The sequence below is a fragment of the Microcebus murinus genome, chromosome 15, assembly GCF_040939455.1.
Source record: "Microcebus murinus isolate Inina chromosome 15, M.murinus_Inina_mat1.0, whole genome shotgun sequence".
NCBI classification, from domain to species: Eukaryota; Metazoa; Chordata; class Mammalia; order Primates; family Cheirogaleidae; genus Microcebus; species Microcebus murinus.
In genome coordinates this window covers 46,632,084-46,649,484 of record NC_134118.1, presented here as the reverse complement: position 1 = coordinate 46,649,484, position 17,401 = coordinate 46,632,084, and the positions used below count along the sequence as shown (strand labels likewise).

The 17,401-nt window shown below is 45.9% G+C and overlaps 1 protein-coding gene across 2 annotated transcripts in view; it reads right to left on the bottom strand.

The window, feature by feature from the left end:
• Nucleotides 1-4,780: 4,780 nt before the first annotated feature.
• The window catches only part of MAML3 (mastermind like transcriptional coactivator 3), a 403,197-nt gene continuing 390,576 nt past the window's right edge, over nucleotides 4,781-17,401 (bottom strand). For both annotated transcript variants that reach the window (XM_012766274.3, XM_012766278.3), the window contains exons 3-5: nucleotides 16,903-17,163; nucleotides 12,736-12,820; nucleotides 4,781-7,747 (exon numbers count right to left, since the gene is read on the bottom strand). In XM_012766274.3, coding sequence (XP_012621728.2) covers nucleotides 6,747-7,747; nucleotides 12,736-12,820; nucleotides 16,903-17,163 — 1,347 coding nt within the window. In that variant the 3' untranslated portion in view covers nucleotides 4,781-6,746. The remainder of the gene's footprint in view (nucleotides 7,748-12,735; nucleotides 12,821-16,902; nucleotides 17,164-17,401) is intronic.

Here is a 17,401-nt window from a genome sequence, read left to right as displayed (position 1 = left end):
CTGCCTCAGCCTCCCGAGTAGCTGGGACTACAGGCATGTGCCACCATGCCCGACCAATTTTTTCTATATATATTAGTTTGCCAATTAATTTTTTTCTATTTATAGTAGAGACAGGGTCTCGCTCTTGGGAGGGCTGGTTTCAAACTCCTGACCTCGAGCAATCCACCCATCTCGGCCTCCCAGAGTGCTAGGATTACAGGCGTGAGCCACCTCGCCTGGCCTGGACTTTTCTTTTTTATAAAGAAAGTTACAAAGGCTATGAGTAATGGAAAAATAAATAAAGATACTAAAACACTAGTGTTTCCAGAATACTAGGGTAAAAGACGTGACCTCCTGCATCCCAAATAGCAGAATGGTATTAAACGCCCCAAAGTACACTGGCCTGAGAACAGGGATGCCAGCTTGGGTTCTCCCACTTGTTGGCTGTTTGACTTTGGACAAGGCACCCCATCAATAAGAGGTCTGGGAGCAAGGCATGAAGACTCCAGAGTGAGACGACCTATCCTGTGCCATCCCTTGCTGGCTGTGCTACCCCAACACTTCGCAGCTCTCAGCCTCAGTTTTTTCTTAGGTAAAATGGGGCTAATACTCTGAAATGCTAGGATTATATGGTCTTTTTACTTAGTATTCTGACCAGTTATGATGGTGACTTGTATGATGGCATTTTAATTGTTTTATACATTAAAGATAATGATGGGGGAGTGCAAATTTTTGACCCTAAAGCATAATTATTGCATAATCATGTCATTTGGAAGTGGACTTGAAGATTTTTAAACATTTCTATTTTGTGCTTAAATTGACTCTAGGCAGTATAAACCACACACACCCCCCACACGGTTTGGTTAAACAACACGTGGAAAGAGCAGTGGGTGTATCAGGCTGTGAAAGCTTTGTAACTTTAAACATTAGAACCCTAGGTTTTATTTCCTTTGTTCTAATTCTATTGTCACCAGGCAACCTTTTGATTATTTGAATTCCTATTAGATTTTGGCTACAGGGAGCAAACATGTTGGACAGAGACATGTGAGTTTCTGATCAGTTTGAGAGTTACATATAAATTCTTTGTATATTAGTACATTGACCAGTTTCATTTTTAGAAGTTAAGATTCATTGCCTCAGAAAGTCAATGTCATGAAAAGAGGGATGGAGAAGAATTTTTCTATATTGAGACTCTTAAGAGGGATAGAAACCAAATGGCAATGTGAGATCCTTCATATAATCCTGGTTAGAAAAAAACATCTTTTGGAAGACATCTGTGAGATAACTGGGATGCTTTGAATATGAACAAGAATTAGATGATATCAGGGAATTAATGTCAATTGTGTGAGGTGTGTGTGCTAATGACATTGTGGCTAAGGGCCCTGATTTGGAGCTGTGTGCCGAGGCTTGGAGGGGTGAAGGGGTGGGATGCATAGCTTACTTTGAAATGGTTCTACAAAGTATATATTGAAACATTTATGGCAAAGTGTTAACAATGATTAAGTCTGCTGATAAATGAATAGGTATTCACTGCACTTTCTGCTTTCCCGGCCATCTGAAAGTGTTCATAATAAAAAGTGTAAAAATTCGAAGAAGAGAAGTTAAGACCTAAAATTGGATTCTGGGTAGCTCTGAAGATTGTTTTGTGTAGAGCACTGTAAGTTTGATTTGGGATCCAGGGGTACTGATGGATCCGCAGCTGGCCTGGTAGCTATTTTGCACGTGGGCAGGGCCACGGGCCCGCATGTGTGCAAACTGCAGTGATGACTTCCACGTGTCTGTCGCAGGAAATGAGGCAGGTCTCTATGGCAGCTCGTTCAGAGGACATTAGTGTGGGACGCTAATGTCCTTAGAACAAAAAACAAAAGGGAGTCAAGGAGAAAATCGAAGAGAAAAGAAGAGATGAAAAATCAAAAAGGGCCAGGCGCGGTGGCTCACGCCTGTAATCCTAGCACTCTGGGAGGCCGAGGCGGGCGGATTGCTCGAGGTCAGGAGTTCAAAACCAGCCTGAGCAAGAGCGAGACCCCATCTCTACTATGAATAGAAAGAAATTAATTGGCCAACTAATATATATAGAAAAAAATTAGCCGGGCATGGTGGCACATGCCTGTAGCCCCAGCTACTCGGGAGGCTGAGGCAGCAGGATCGCTTGAGCCCAGGAGTTTGAGGTTGCTGTGAGCTAGGCTGACGCCACGGCACTCACTCTAGCCTGGACAACAAAGCGAGACTCTGTCTCAAAAAAAAAAAAAAAAAAAAATCAAAAAGAACATAAAACAATAAAGAACTGGTTACCCAAAGTGGTAGCTCTGCTCCCTTCCCAGGTATTTTTCCTCCCCCACTTTTAGGGGTTGGAGGTAGGTGGGGTGTGGCCCAGGAAGCCATTAATAAAGAAAAATACCAGGTTATTTGCTTTACACCCTGTCTTTCCAGACTCAGTTTTCCTTGAAAAGAATAGTCAGAGGCAGAACCAGCTCAGTGAATGCTTTTGAATGTTCCTTAATTTGTCAGCAAGGTAATACTTCTTTCTCACTGGGGCAGAGCCTACCGACTTCCTAGACAGATGTGTATTCTCTTCTCCTTCCCCTGTCATGCACTTACTGCACTAGGATTTTTTAAAGGTAGGATTACACATAAGAACTTGTTTTAAAGGAGAAAGGTATTTCCTTCATTGAATACCAAACAAATTTTAGTATAAAAAATGTGACTTGAGTTAATCGGGGCTTGGAGGAGTAATCAACCCTTCTCAGTGCCTCATGTTTTCACGTCAGCCTCCCCCTGTGCCCTCCCTCCGGCCACCCATCTGGGATAGTGCTAAGTCCGCATTGTAGGGACAAAGCCCGTGCCACGTTGTTCTCCGCCATCCAGTCTGGAACCTCAGGGGTAGGGCTGGCCTCCTCTTCCACAGTCAAATTCATTCTCTTGGTTTGCAGATATTAAAACTCACTCTTGTTTTGGGCCTATTTTTGATGATGACTTTATTCTGTGGCCTATTTTCTGCTTAACCCAGTTTTGAAACACATTGTGTTACTAAGATTTCAACGTTGGATGGGGAGTCTTAGGTCAGGTCTCCTAAAAGTGGCGAGGTGAATTCACATGTATCTGACTTATTAACAAAGGGCTCTGGAGAGCAGAAAAGGGAAAGGGAGTGGGGGACACATGACAGAGAGGGGGAGGAAGCCAAGCCAGGGGGCCACTTTCAGCCAAGTCCTAGCCTCCCCCTGACCCTGCAGGGGAGCTCTGGAGAAAAAGTACATCTCAGAGTTTGTCCAGACAAGTTAACTGGGCCTTTCCACTCCTGCACCAGGGAAGTATTGGCTACAGCCGATCTGGAGGGGTACAAACTAAGCACTTTCAACTCTGTGGTGGGTGCAGGCATGGCCAGCTTTGGCAGCTGGAGTTGGGGCTGGTGGAGGGGAGAGGCGCTCCTGGGGGCGGGGTGTTTACTGACAGTGTCTGCCACAGTGGGGCAAGGCCCCTTTGTTGCTCCCTCTCAATACATTCCTTTTTATTTTTTTATTTTTGGAGACAGAGTCTCGCTCTGTTGCCCGGGCTAGAGTGCCATGGCATCAGCCTAGCTCACAGCAACCTCAAACTCCTGGGCTCAAGAGATCCTTCTGCCTCAGCCTCCCGAGTAGCTGGGACTACAGGCGAACACCACCACGCCCGGCTAATTTTTTCTATTTTTAGTAAAGACGGGGTCTCATTCTTGCTCAAGCTGGTCTCAAACTCCTGATTTCAAGCAATCCTCCTGCCTCAGCCTCCTAGAGCTTTAGGATTACAGGCGTGAGCCTCTGCGCCCAGCCCCAATATATTCCTTGATTTTTCTTTATCTTGCATAAGAATTTTACTATCATTTTTCCAAGTCCTCCAAATTGTGGGCCATTAGAAATTGAATTGTCATGGTACTGAATCTACAAAAGGACTACGGCATGTTCCTTGCAAAGCTGACTTTCCTCCCTTCTCTTTGCCATGGTCTTCAGATTGCTGCAGCAAATTTAGCAAGTTTCAGTTGCATGGTTGAATTCAAAAGACTAGGAATGATTGATCTCTCTACTAAATAAATGTCTAAATAGCGATACCAAAATTTTGAGAAAAGAACTGCAGTTAATCAGTTAAAGCCCAGGAAAAATATATCTGATTAAGGTTGGAGATGCAGTGAGGATCCTAAAATAAACTATACTTTGGTTGATTCAGATAATGATCTTTTATTTTTTTTTTCTTTAAAAGTGGTATGTCAACATCACTTCATTTCTACATTTCAGAGTTCTGTACATTTCTTCAAAGGAAATAAACAATGCTCAATGTACAAGGTAAAAACAGAAAACTAGAAAAATCTGAATAAAATGGAGCAAGTTGCCATAGGTCGTACGGTACAAATTAGTAGTTAGATGTCATCTGAAGTGCAATACCACTGCTGTGATGATGAGTTAAGGAATGAAATAAAAATACTCTATTTTAAACAAACAGTATATATATATTTATATGTATATTTTTTTTACAGATAGTAGACCCAGTGATATCTGCAGTATTGTAAAAACTTATGTACAAATAACTTTTTTTTTTAGACATTACATATACATCAGCACCGTAGTAAAAACAAAACAGAAACAAAACAACTTTATTAAAATCTACCTCTCTATTAGTTGGTCCCAGTACTGAGCATTTGCAGGAAGCTTTTAAAAGATACTGGAGCCCCTGCCTCTCTCCCCATCAGCCACCTCCAGTTTCTCACCATTGCTTATGTATTTATTTCCTATATCTTCCAGGAAAAGGTCTTGTGTATTCTGTGTCTTCTTGTCTGTTTCCTTTTTTTTTTTTTTGGTTTTTATCTGCTTCCTTACAGAGTTTCCCTGGTGGCATCCCTCCCCAGTTCAAGGAGTTTAGGGTCACCCTGCTGCCACCTGTTTGGAGAGGGGACATAGCCTCTGCCTGGGTGCTCACCCTCCTGGCATGCCTCACATCCTGCCCCTCGCTGAGCAGATCTAGAACCCTGGGTATGTGGAGAGCAAGTCAAGGGCTTTGTATGCCCTCCTGCCTCCTCCCCAAGCCCCTCGGCCCCAGCCTTCCACTGGAACTGGCATTGTCAGGACTGCCCAAGCGCACCCGTCCGGCCCTCGCACGCTCCAGCCCTGCCGCGTGAGCACGTGGCAGTGCACAGAAGGGAGCCGCTGTCTGGGACCCGGAGGCAGGAGGGGACAGGCCACTTTTACTTAGGACAACACTTGGGCCTATGGCTTCCAAGAGCGGGTGGTGGGAGGGGAGGCAAGGACCACAGAGACTAGCCCGGCTACAGAGGATACTGTCGATTCCTTCCGACAGTTTTCACTTAGGGCAGATGTGAGTGGGTTACAAAGAGAACGACTGTACAGAACTTTCGAAGTGGATAATTTTGCCCATAGGAAAGGAACCATATCTTCCCCCCCCGTTGATCATCCAGATTTGTAAGGTGGAGCAACTGATGTTTTAGCTCTTCCATCTGTTTTTATGTTTGCATTTCCAATGAGTAGAGATGATGGGCAAGGCTGATTTTAGAGCATCACCCCCGGAATTTTCCTGGAAGGAGCCGGAATCCCAGTGACCTCCAGGCCACTCCTGCCTGGGGACACCAGAAGCATCAGATGCGGCTCCTGTGAACTGACGCCCACACGTCAGAGCCACCCTCTGGGTTCCAGGCGGAGACATTCATTCAACTCCACACATGGAGAGAAAGAAAACGCCAGTGTTGCCTTTGCATTTCAGGCATTGTCTAAGTTCTTCTTGCATTTATTTGGATCCTGCCTAGGCTCCCGAAAGACAGAAGTGTCCCTTCTTGGATTGTCTGCGAGGAGAAGCAAGGGCAGGCTGGGGTGGAGGCCAGGAGGAATCACGGCAGGGGTGGGGGACAAGGGCGGCCAGGCTGGCAGACACTCGGAAGCCAGCTGGGGTCTCTCCACCCTGGGGCCCCCGAAGCAGATGTGAACTACCTGCGAACACTGGTATTGCACCAGGCCCCCAGGAGGCTCCAGCCCGACCTGGAGTGATGCCACCACGGTCCCCAGCAGAAGGCGGCCCGCTGGACTGCCGGACTGCCCCTTCTCCAGACTCAGTTGGCTATCCCTGTGAGGCACCAGCTCATCACCAGCTCATTCCCAGGGGTCACCACGTGGCAGGACACAGACGGGCCAGCAGGACCCTTTGTCATCTCCCTGTGAGCATCTCGCTGTTTTTTGTGCCTACCCCCCAAATTCAGTAGCATGTCTTGAAGCCTTCCGCCTCTTTCCACCCAGGGTTCGGTGCATTCTGACCTGTGCACTTGGCCTGTGCCACCGCCCAGCAGCCTCTGTGGGGCCCTCCCTGGCTGAGGCTCTGCCTCTTCCGTGTCTCCAAAGCTGCAGTCTCCGGACCTGGGGCAGGAGGGGCTCCCGGACACTTCGCTTGGGCAACAGGCCCTCTTGGCTGGAGCAGCGCTGGCCGGTCAAGACCACCACAGGGAGGGCCGGGCAGGGGCTCTGGCTGGCTGCGTCTTGCCCTCCGGCCCATCCCGTGGCTCCCTCTCGCAGCAGGGATCTGCATGGCATCTCATCTTGGTTGCTGTGTGAAAATCAGGTGAAACGATGCCCAGCGGGACTGTGGATTGGCACCTGGATCTTCCACTGTCAGCCAGCTGCAGTTTTGCTCAGTTTACGTGGGTCAAAAAAACAAAAAACAAGGATGGGCCAACATCCCGTTTCTTTTTCACTGTTTAAGCTTTAACCACTAGGCTTGTGGCTCCCGGGGGCCCCTCTGGACTAGGGGTTACCAAACAATTCGTCAAGCTCCTGCATCCACTCGTCCCCTGGCCCGCCCTTGATGATGGAGTCCACGAGGTCCGCACTGTCCGGGAGGCCAGGGAAGGTAGCCCCGGCTCCTTCACCACTGTAATTGTACGACATGTCCTGAGGGGGGTTCCGCTCGTAGGCTTGGCTCTGGCTGCCGGGAGCAAAGCTGCCACTGGGCATCTGCGGCTGTGCCGGGGGCTGGTTGAATGCTGGCATGCCAGGGACACCCTGGCTCAGGCCAGACAGGACCATCGGCCTCGCCTGGCTGGTGCCTTGCTGCCCCGGGAGTGCTGGCATCATCTGCCGACCCATGGCAGCCGGGTTGAGTGTTCTCACGGCGCCTGTGTTGGCGTCCACGACTGACTGGCTCAGTCCCTGTGGGAAGTGCTGCTTGGTCAGTCTCGGCTGGCCAGCTTGAAGTGGGTAGCTGGCGCCATTGTTGAATGGTCCTAATTCTCCACTAGTCCTCCCAGGCATCCCCTGCAAGCTCCTCTGCTGCCAGCTTTGTGCTCCTTGCTGGACTGTTCCCATAATGCTCTGAAGCCTCGGAGGGGCTTGGGGCCTAGGCAAGGCCTGGCCCACCGGCCCCTTCATCTGCTGGTGCTGCTGGGTGATGGCCGAGTTCACCAGCATGCTCTGACTAAAACCACTCACCATTCCGACCCCTTGCCCAGAGGCAGGCTGCCTCGGTCCCTGGGCTTGGTTGTGTGTGATGCTCATGCCACTTTGGTTTGGGTGCTGCAACATTTGGGTCATTCCTGTGCTCATACTGTACATTCCTGGTTGGCTGGTAGGCGTGGTGCTATACGGGGCCAGTCCTATCTCTGACTGGGCTGCTGCTGTGCCCATTGTCCCCGGGTTCTGGGAGGCGCCCATGCCCATCATGCCTGTGTTCTGTGCCATCAACCGTGATGTTCGCATGCTCTGGAGGGCTGCTTGGCTTCTCACAGCTGCTATGTCCTGGGGAGAGCCTATGGGGAAAAAAAGGACACACACCACTTACTCTTCTCCATAAGCCATATACTGTGACAAGTTGTTTGAATTTTCTCTGGGAATGACACAATTCCTCTTTGTGAAAGGATCTACTCTGATAATAAATCTTTAATAAAAATGATTACTATTTTTCTAATTGTAACGCATAATTTTTTTTCTGATTGTGAAAAATTTGGAAAGTATTAAAAAGCACAAAGTCAAAAATTAAAGCCACCCAAATTTTACTATCCAGAGAGGACCACTGCTAACTATTCTTTTATTTATATATAAATAGACACACAAAAATGGGGATCATACTGTACATGTGTTTTTGTAGCTGACTTTCCGCTTAACACACCCTGATATTATTTTTGTTTATACTTCAGAAGCAAATTATTTCTCCCTCTTATGAGTAGGATGCCATCCTCAACCAATAAGATTCCATTTTCTTTGGAGGCGAGAGGAAATTCACCTCTTGAGCTAAATTAAGAAGAAACGGCTGGTCACTTTGCATATTCTATTTGTTGAAGTGGAACATGGCTCAGTAGAGAATACTATCAATAAAGTCCATTAGACTAATTTCCCTTAAGACTTGAGTAGGATTTGAGAGGTTAAAGGGCATTGCTTCTGCTAAGCAGCTATTCTGACAGATGGGACACATTTTGGATCCACTCTGTAGTTCCACATGCTCCAGATTCTCTGAATCATAACATGTCAGTACAAACTGGCCAGCTTCCTGAGATAGAAAAAGAAATCGTCCTGTTACTTGCTACTTGGCAATGAACTTTATGCATTTCTGCAGCGAAGTCCATTCCTTAGAATCGGCGATGATGACTTCTCTTGGCAGATTGTGAACACGGTTTTAATAATGCTGTTTAAAAGTTGGCCAGAGTATCAACGCCAAGTCATTCAACCTTAATTAGGCATTTGAGTGAGCCCTTCCTTATGTGTTCCCAGGAAATTTCCAACACCAGTCAATGTTGTAAAGGGCTAGAAGGCGCACAAAAATGAATTTTTCTGGCCGGGCGCGGTGGCTCACGCCTGTAATCCTAGCTCTCTGGGAGGCCGAGGCGGGTGGATTGCTCGAGGTCAGGAGTTCGAAACCAGCCTGAGCAAGAGCGAGACCCCGTCTCTACTATAAATAGAAAGAAATTAATTGGCCAACTAGTATACATACAAAAAATTAGCCGGGCATGGTGGTGAATGCCTGTAGTCCCAGCTACTCGGGAGGCTGAGGCAGGAGGATTGCTTGAGCCAGGAGTTTGAGGTTGCTGTGAGCTAGGCTGACGCCACGGCACTCACTCTAGCCTGGGCAACAAAGTGAGACTCTGTCTCAAAAAAAAAAAAAAAAAAAAAAAAAAAAATGAATTTTTCTATGTTCCTGCTCATGAGGAAGTCTATCAAAAAAAGAAAAAAAATATATATTTTTTTCCTGGACATTTAAAAAAGATGCGGCATGGGGGCCAATCGATATTATAAGCAAATTTGATCCCACCTGGAACTGTGATGAGAAACCAGATGAGAACACTCTAACCTTGTTAAACCTGGCACCTTGGCAGATAACTGAAGCATGTTTTTGTCTTCCTGATGGGGCTATTGATTTCTGGGCAGCAAATATGTCTCCATATTTTCTGCCTTTCTTTAAGAAAGAAAACTATGGGAATTTTGATTATGACTCAAGTTTTTGTGGCTTGAGATCAATAGCATGCCACATTGAAAAATGAAGTGAATGGTTTCTATGGGGAAACCTGAAAGATCTTGGGGGGAATCCCTAGGAATGTTTCAATTCTTTGTTTTAAGCTTAATTATCTCTAAGTGGTTTTTTGAAAATCAAAAGTTGCCAGTGACACACAGGATGGTAGTATATCCTGCAACTTGTAATCTGGTTATGAAGTTTTGTGACCTTAACAAATAAATGTGACCGACTGCATGGCCAATCAGATCAACTGTGGTGAAATGAGTTATTGAGTTGTTTATCAAGAAATTTAAGGGAAAAATATTGCTGACTCAGAGATGGATTGGATAGACCCAAAAAACATAAACAGGTTGCTGGAAATAGATCAAAGGACTTTCACAATTTAGACACTTTTTGGGTATATTTATAATGGATATGTCGAAGGACTGGATATTATCTGGACTAATTTTGTGAATAAGAAATAGGTTCCTTTCTTTAGAGAGCAGAAATGTTGTAATGCCCTTTAATAGGTAGTAAAACATTAAACTAAGCCAACCTTCATTTTTACTTAGTGTAAATGACTGCATTGTCTCGATATAGTTCTTATTTTAAAAGAGGCATTTTAAAACCACCCATCAGCACAATATTTTCAACCTAAGAGAAATAAAAAGCCTTTTATTAATCTAGTTTTATGCCTTCAGTAATTTTAAGTATATTAATACAACAGAAAAAAGTTCAAACATGTCCAAAGAATTAATTTATCTTTACCTGATTACTACATATATAACACAACAGACTACTTTTTCTTCTTCTTCTTCTTTTTTTTTTTTTTTTTGTCTAAAACAGATATTATTGTGAGACACTGTAGTCAAATCAATTTTTTTTGTCTGCTGGCTAACATCACAATGTCAAATAAAATCATCTACATTCAGAGATGTGACTTTTTCCTAAAAGAGTTTATATTCTGTTTTCACTCACAAGAAGCCTGTATTTGTGAAAAATAAGCATTTCCCCATAGGCATTACCCAGAGACACAGAATTCAATGAGAGATAGATAGTCATTAAGACTTTTGAAATATATAGTGAAAGTTTGGTGTAGGTTCTCATCCAAGTTATTCATAACAGAACTTCTCTCCCAAAACAATATTCTTATATATCAGTTTGCTATCTCCCCAGTTGCATAACATCATGCTATCTAGGGTGTCAATAAAATATGAAAATACTGAAGATAGTAAAAAAAAATGATTATATCTCAAACCAGTCAATCAGTTCAGGGAGCCTAAACTGTCATACTGGTTGTTTAACTTATATGTAGATAAATTTCTAGGTTGATTATCTGTGGTTTGGGGTTTCAGAAAAGTTCAAGGAATAGAACTTTTAAACCCAAAGCATTGAGAATAGCTCATATAAATATATGTCTGTGTTCTGTAATACACAGGAATTATTCAATTTTGGTGGGTCCTTTTTCCTCCCCAAATAACAAATGAGTTATCAACTAGAAAACTCAAGGGACACTATGCTGGGTTTATCAGATTTTCTATTTGGAATGAGTTCATAGTACAAAGCAGTGGTTCTCAAAGTGTGGTCCCCTAGCCAACAGAATCGGCAACTCCTGAGAACTTGTTAGAAATGCAAATTCTCAGGCTCCACTCCAGATGTACTAAATCAGAAACACTGGGGATGCGGTGGGGCTGTCTGTGTTTTAATAAGCCCTGCTGGTGATTCTGATACAGTCTAAAGTTTGAGAACTACAAGTATAAAGGAGGGCTCTGTATCTGCAAAAAAAACCTATGTATATAATGATGACTAATCCCCACTCTTCCCCACCCATGGCAAAGTGAGAAATGTAATTCTTCAAAGAATACTAGCACTGCTTTAGCGCACAGAACACCTGTGGACAGTTCAATTCCTTTTGTCCTTCCCTGTGTCAAGTCTGAAGGGATCTAATATGATATAAGTGTCCCAGGGCTGGAAGGGAGTGGTAGCTACTCGTAAGCCAGTATTTTCACAGGCAATCTTCAGTGAGATCTGTCAGTAAACATCAATGGCTTCCGGACTCTTTAAACCAAACTCACAGTCCATGGCCCAGGATATATACATGCAGGTTTACAACATAAACAAAGTTTTCCAACATGCTCTGATAATTTCTATTGTATTCCATTTAAGAAACGTTAATTGTGACCCATAAAATAGTTTTTATAACCTTGTGTGTTGCAACCTGAAGACTGAAAAATGCTCCCTAGTCAGGAATTTTTCACCCAGTCTATTGATAAACCTCGGGAGGGTAATATTTGCAATGATGTAAAAGTTTATATATATTTACATATATGCATAATTCTGTGCAAGGGGCTTCATAGCTTCCTGCAGATTCTTTTTTTTGAAGAGAAGGAAAGAGAATTTTATTAATTTGCCGGGAAATGAGGAGGGTGGCAGACTCCCATCTTAAAGTACCAACATCTTCCTTCCTGCAGATGCTTAATGGCCAGGTAACTCTTGAGAAGTTAGGACATATTGATCTAGATCCCACAAAAGAGGCAGAGGACAGGAGTTAGATTTCTGCTATTAGGTGTCTTCTGCAGCCCCCTGAAAACTCCTGTGGCTAAGGCTTGGAATGCTCTTCCTCCACCCCGCACAAGACCCTCAAGGGCTCTCTGTACTGGAAATGAGAGGGCTTGATATTTGGGTGGGCTTTCCACATTTACAAAGGAGTGACAACGTGACATACAGTGTGTCCACTGCTGCTGGGGTCCTGATTTGGGATTTCTGCAAATGGTGCAGGATCAGGACAGTCCAATCATCTTGAAGGCCCTATTTGTCTTCTACATTCAGCAGAGATTAGCAGTTGCTGTAAGCCAGATTCGTCTACTCTGGCTGTTAGAAGTGAGGGCTTTGGTCAGCTGACCTGTCAGGATTAACAAGAAGGATGTGGTATACAGGATTTTTGCCCCTATGGTCACTAAGACGACAATCTAAATATAAACAAGGCTGATAGTGGGCCAAGACACTGGTATGTCCTTACTGGTTGTTAAACTACTGAAACACTCTGTACCTTTGGTAAAGCACAGCTACCCTGATCCTTCCCTGGCCCCACTAGGACCTCTTGGTGACCCAGTGACCCAAAGGTTAATGACTGGCACAACAGGAGGCTTCCAGGAACCCATTCTGATTGGTTGAGACTCTTTTCCCACCAGTTAAATACTTTGAGTATTACCTGGACACAAATACAGCACGTCCAGCAATGCCCCTGGCTACACACTCACTCACACTTCGCAAGTGGAAGGTATAAATGCAAGAGCTTTGCTCTGGCCTCACCTTGAAACTGATTGACCTGCTGCACCGGGTACGGATTCCGCTGTTGCTGGAGGTGCTGCCGGGGTAAGTGTGATTGCTGCAACTGCTGGGAAGAGGACAAGAGGGGTGGGGCGTGAGATGGGGAGAGAGCAAGCAGTTAAATATCCTGGCAGTTCTGAGGAAGGCAGGCTTTGTTCCCCTCCACACCAAAATTCAACTTTGTGTCAAAGAATAACATGCATACAGGCAAGTGCACAAAGTCTAAGTACACAGTTGATGGATTTTCACAAAATGAACACACTCCAGGCAGCTAGAACGGAACATGGCCAGGAACCCCTCACTCAGGCCCCTTCCAGCTATCACCCTCCCTTGGCCCAGGGGCACCGCTGTCCTGACTTCAGCAACACGGATGGGTCACATCCGTGTCTGTACTGTATAGAAAAGGATTCACACAGTGCTGCTTTTGTGTCTGGCTTCTTGTGCTCGGCACTGTATGTGACATTCAGCCACACTGATGTGTACACTTGCTGGTTCCTTCTCACTGCTGAATGGTATTCCGTCGTATGAACATACCACGATTTATTCACCCATTCTACCAGTGACTGCCATTTAGGGTGTTTCCGGATTTTGGCTGTTACAAATACGGCTGCTATGAACATGCCTGCACTGGCCTTTTGGTGAACATCTACTTGTGTTTCTGCCGTGTGACTTGAGGCTCTTGAGGAATGCATACCGAGGGAGGGAGGAAGTTCTGACTTGGACTTCCAACATCAATGCTTTCCTTAGCACTGTGGGGACCAAGCTCAAAGGGACAAGCAAGTACCTTTTAATGACCTAAGTAGATGCTTTGGGCATAGAACGATGGAATCCTCAGAGGCCATAAAAAAGGCCAACATTATTCCCATGAAGCCACATTGCCTGTAAAATACATTTCTACAAGTAAACTACTCAGCATTGAGGAAACCACGTGGGATTCCACATATACCAGGAGGCCTGCGATTTACTCTTTCTTCTCCCGCTTACGGGGATTCTGCACCATTAGCCTTGCTACCAGTATACCGGGAAGGCTATTATCATTATCATGCTATATATGTGCAAAGGGAAAGAAAATAAGAGTGAGGTGGAAAGAGCAGAGGAAGAGGTTTTAGTTCTAGGTCTGCCGTCAAGTAGCTGCGTGACCTTCGGGATGTCGTTTAACCTGCTTCCTGCAGCTGCTGAATATTCATTAAGCACCTTTCATCCACAAGGGCTATAAAGAACATACAACAAGGTCCCTGCTCTTTAGAGTGTTCATTATAAAAATAACACACATTGACCACTTCTTAATGCATATGTTTATTTCTATTTTTTTCTCTTGTGTTTGTTCCTGGGCAGCTCTATAATTATCTTTTTCTTTTTTTCTTTTTCTCTACAAGGCCAACCAGCATTCTGGCAACCAACAGAAAAAAAAAAACAAAAAAAAACCAGCTTCTACTCTGTTGAGTCCATCCTGTGATGCCTACCATGTGTTCTGCAGAAAGCTGTTGAAATTGACTGCATAGACCATTAAAGTGTAGACAAGAAACCACGCAAATCTTTGAGGTAGCAATATGAGGGCGTTATTGAGAGTAATCCAAGCATTTAAAAGCTTCTCTTCAGTCAAACTTCCCATAGTGTATAAGAATAGATCTGCCCCACTTACAAGTAGAAATGAGCCCGGGGTAGCTCATGGGGTGGTTGAGGGTGTGGCCTGGAGTCAGGAGTCCCCGGTTCTATCCCGTTCCCGCCTCTCTCTAGTTCTGTGGTCTCAGATAAATCATCACATAAGCTCTGTGGCCTTAGTTTCCTCATTGGTAAAATGACTTCATGATCTGGAATGTTCCTTTCAGATCCAAAACTCTCAGTTCTGTGGAACCTTTGTGCATGGGTGAGAGGTGATATGCTCCACACTCTGAGAATAAGGCATTAAAGATTAATTCACACCTGCTTCCAACCTGCTCGCCCTGATTTCCAAGTCTACTGAGAATCATTTTAAAGTTCCCAAAGATATGCAGATCCCCAAACCTGTTTTCTCTCACATGTCCTTTCAGGAAACCCAATATGCTGTTTCCAAAATTGAAAGTGTTAGGACATTTTAGGACATGTTAGGACATTTTCCATGTCAGGGACCAAGATCATCAGCTTGGTGTTGATATGGCAATATTCACTCTCCAAACACAAAGCTGAGAGCTTCCCACTTCCAGACCCCTAGGTTAACCTGCACGGATAAGCACCATTTGCAGGTGCAGGTAAGATGCGACATCTACTTGGCTGCAGTTCCTACACAACACTCCCTGACACCAGGGTCATGTGACAGGTCCCCAGATACGTTGTGCAGAGAGTACAGCTTCCAAAGAATTTTATGCACGTTACCTCCTGTGATCCTTAAAACAGCGATGTGAGGAAAATTGTTAAAACCTAATCTTGCAGATGAAGAGGGAGGTTGGGTGATTTTTCCAAAATCACATCACAAGAATGGCCAAATTCTGTCCCTGAGAAAAGTGATCTTACCCTGGTTCCTCATCATCTCTTAGTACACTCCATTGCTAAGAGATTACATTCAGGTCATGGCTTCCCATTGCCCCCACCTCTTACAAGAAGCCCTATATCTCTTGGTGTTCTGGATTGAGGGGTCTCACCCTATCTCTCACCTGCCTCCGGGCATCATTTTGATGCTTCTGGTCTCACCCTCCTCCCCCTCCCCCCTGGCTCCCCAGGGTGGGGCTCGCCTTGCCCTGTGGGAACATCCGGGGCTGGCCCAGCTGAGTTCTGCCTGATTCCCCTGACTTCCCTTTGTGCCTTGGCCACAGCACACATATCAGAAATCATCACTCAGAAATATCAGGCACACCTGAAATTTCCTGGGGCTTGGCTGGGGAGATGATTTACAGAGCCCAGCTGCCCGAGGCAGCCCCATTTATCACTGCCTCCGAGAGATTAGCATGATTCCTTGTCGCACACCTTTTGCAGGTGAGAAGGATAGAGGTTTGTTTGTACAATAGCTGCCAGGCGGCTGACTGACCTTGGTAAAAAGGGAGATAATTACACAGCTGTTCAGGAACAAAAGCGAAAAAGGGAACACAAGCGAATTGTGCTCAACAGTACCGTTTTTTCTCTTTGGGGGATGACTGGTGTTACTTTGAACTGCTGTTCTTGGTTAGTGGGGACCTCGGCGTGCCTGTGTCCTACACAGTATCTTGCATCCATGTGGCGGTGGACGCTTGGCAAATTTCCAAAATTATGATCCTATTAGAATAATGGTGACGCAGAGCTATGTTGGGCTTTGAGCCTTGTATGACAACCTCATCCCTCCCGTAACAGAGAGGCTGCCGTGCGAGGTCCCCCCGCAGACCCCACAGGAGCTGTCTAGGGATCTCTTGTGGACAGCCTCAGGCCTTTCCCCGGGATAATACCAAATCAGGCGTGGGCATCTCTGAAAACAAAACAAATCGAAACCTACAGGAGCAGTCCGCAGGGAGGGCTTTCTTTTAAAGCCGGAGGAATTACACGGCAAGGGTGGACAAAGATGCCTAAGGTAAAGCTGTATTTGTGTTCGGCCTTCCTTTAACGCACAGATTTCCTAAGCTGTTCTAAAAAGCTGTTGGGAATTTTCTTAAGTTTGCACCCTCTTCTGTGACCCTGGGTTCAGGTTTCCAGGTAGTTCTGTGGGCCCTATTGTTCGGCTATTGTTCCCGGTCCATTGTTCATGACCAAGTCTATAGAATTCTCCTCAATCCCTCCTCCTGTCACTTTCCTCCAAGACACGGAGTTCTCTGAATTGCACTTTTTGCTTCCCACTAGAAATATTAGGGCTTATGAAGAATGTGAGACAGTCCCCACCCCCAGCCCCGCACGCCCCTGTGCTGATTACACAGACCCCTGCAGCAGAAATCAGAAGGAAAGGAGTCAGGCTTGCACCAGAGAAATGTCTCTGGCAAATGAGCCTTCAAACCGATGGCTGAAGCCTGTCTTTTAAGAACAAACTAATTCGTTACAGGAAAAAACCTAGCGAGTGGAAAGGTCTAAATTCTGCAGGTTCTTTTCTGATCCTGGGAAATGCTAGACTGTGAGCATCTTGGTGGAGGACGGGTGAACCACGACTCCCTCCCAGACAGCAGGTGCTCAATAAATGCTGGCTGAAGGAGCCAATCGCGCCAAGGGGCGTGTTACCTGCTCGGCCAGAATCTGCTGCTGCTGCTGCTGTTGCTGCTGTTGCTGCTGCCTTTGCTCCCGCAGGAACTGCTGCTTCTGCTGCTCCATCAACTGGGCCCGCTGATCCATGAGCATCTGTTTCATGATGGCGGCCTGGGGCTGGCTGCCCAGGAAGCCGGGGCCCGAGGGACTGGCTCCGGAGACCATGCCCCCCGAGCCTGGCGGCACAGAAGACTGCATGGGGCCTGTGGTCCGGGGAAGCCCGACCGGGTGCTGCTCCTGGGAGGACAAGAAGAGAGAGCCATGTAGTGATTCCCCATGGAGACCCGTTGCCGTTTAAGGGAAGGCCCTGCGGGGGGGGGATGGGGCAGAGGTCCCAGCCTGTGCACCCAAGGGGTTCTGAGTGGCACATATCACATTTCCATAGCAACAGCCTCACACCTGGCCGTAAACCTGAGGAGAATTGGAGAGGCTATAAGAGGCCAGTGACAGCATGGCTCCGGGAAATCTGAGGCCA